The sequence below is a fragment of the Chrysochloris asiatica genome, unplaced genomic scaffold, assembly GCF_000296735.1.
Source record: "Chrysochloris asiatica unplaced genomic scaffold, ChrAsi1.0 scaffold00150, whole genome shotgun sequence".
Lineage (NCBI taxonomy): Eukaryota > Metazoa > Chordata > Mammalia > Afrosoricida > Chrysochloridae > Chrysochloris > Chrysochloris asiatica.
The window spans coordinates 2,011,386-2,012,862 of record NW_006408668.1 but is presented as its reverse complement, the minus strand read 5'-3'; the positions used below and the strand labels follow the sequence as shown (position 1 = coordinate 2,012,862).

Below are 1,477 nucleotides of genomic sequence, written 5' to 3'. Positions count from 1 at the left end.
ATTTCTTACTTCTGCTTCAAGTTCCACTAGCTATAAGCCTTCAAACTTTTATAATATTCATATCTATGTGGTTCTGAGTTTTGGAGCTCTGCCCTGGATCTGCTTTGTCTGGTATTCGATGGCTGATGGTGACCTTCACTGCACCTCCACCCTAGCCCCATCAAGCCTCACCTCCTGTGTAGCTATTTCTTAACCTCAACTAAGATTAGTCCCAGTTGCCATCTCCTCTGTCTAGCTTTGAGGGAGAGGCCTGTGGATAATTGCTCCTCTAATCTGGTAGAGACTTGAATATATTTTGCACTCCTGACATTGTAAAGAATACTCACCAATGAGTAGGGTTAGCAATTCAACCCCCATTTTGCCCAATCTAGTCCCTGGATTGCTTCTGCACTTGTATTAGGTGATTGGGGACTGGAGTAAAGGAGACATTTTCTTTTTTAATACCTGTAACATATGTTGACATTTATGATAGATGTTTGGGTGTTCCTATGGATTTGAATATTTTTGATGCGTTCTTAATCAGTCGCTACTGTCTAATGGAGAGCATCAAGAAAGACTTGTTATCTGCTAGGGACCCAGTTCTCTGAGAGCTTCTGCCCTTACATTTAATACCCATCCTCTGGGTTGGATAGTTCTGAAAGCACAGAATTACACTCTAGTTTTAATTCTAGTGTATGTGTATATATATATATATAGCTGAATGTTTTGACCCAAGCAGGATTTAAAAAAAAAATTGTTCTCTCTTTTTGTGTGTATATATAAGAGACAGACAGATAGATAAAGAAAGAAGGAAGAAGAGAGAAAAAGGGAGAGATTGAAAGAAAATGACAAAAATAGCTACAGAGCCTACTATGTCCCATTTCCTAGAATATATTAAAAATGATAAAAATAATAAAAATAGTACTGCATTTCATTGTTCAAATAAAGCAGTGCCAAACCACTGGAACTTTTAATCCCAAATTACTAGGTTTCCTTCTGTTTCCCTTTTCTGAGAGATTTAGAATTTTTAAATGTTTGAATCAGTACAATATGAATTTTGCTTTTACTTAAACTATTTTAATTTGCTTTTTAAAAAAACAGGACTGTAAACAGATAGCAGAGAACAATGAAAACCCATTAAATTTTCAGAAGAATGCAGAGTTTGAAGATGAAGGATATTACACCTGTGTGCTTTCCCTTAATTATAATGGAAAACTGTTTAATGTCACCAAGACCATCAATATAACAATATCTGGAGGTAAGAAACCTTTTAGAAATTGGAGGAAGCAAATTTATCAAAGTAAAACTTAACTTGTTGTTTTCAAAGAAGTGAAGGAAACCAGAGGAAATTTAGAGCTGTTTTCAAAATATTTGTTTAAGTATAAGGATTAAATTCTCAATTTTGGCAGAAAGTTAATTAGGTGAAACTTTCTTAAATCACTTTTGCTCTTATTTGGAAATTAAGTACATTGTGGAATATTTTCTTATTAAAGTTATG

The 1,477-nt window shown here is 34.3% G+C and overlaps 1 protein-coding gene across 2 annotated transcripts in view; it reads left to right on the top strand.

Moving 5' to 3' along the window:
* Positions 1–1,477, top strand: part of IL18R1 (interleukin 18 receptor 1) — a 67,044-nt gene that overhangs the window by 20,915 nt on the left and 44,652 nt on the right. For both annotated transcript variants that reach the window (XM_006870734.1, XM_006870735.1), the window contains one exon: positions 1,081–1,237. In XM_006870734.1, the coding sequence (XP_006870796.1) occupies positions 1,081–1,237 (157 nt within the window). The remainder of the gene's footprint in view (positions 1–1,080; positions 1,238–1,477) is intronic.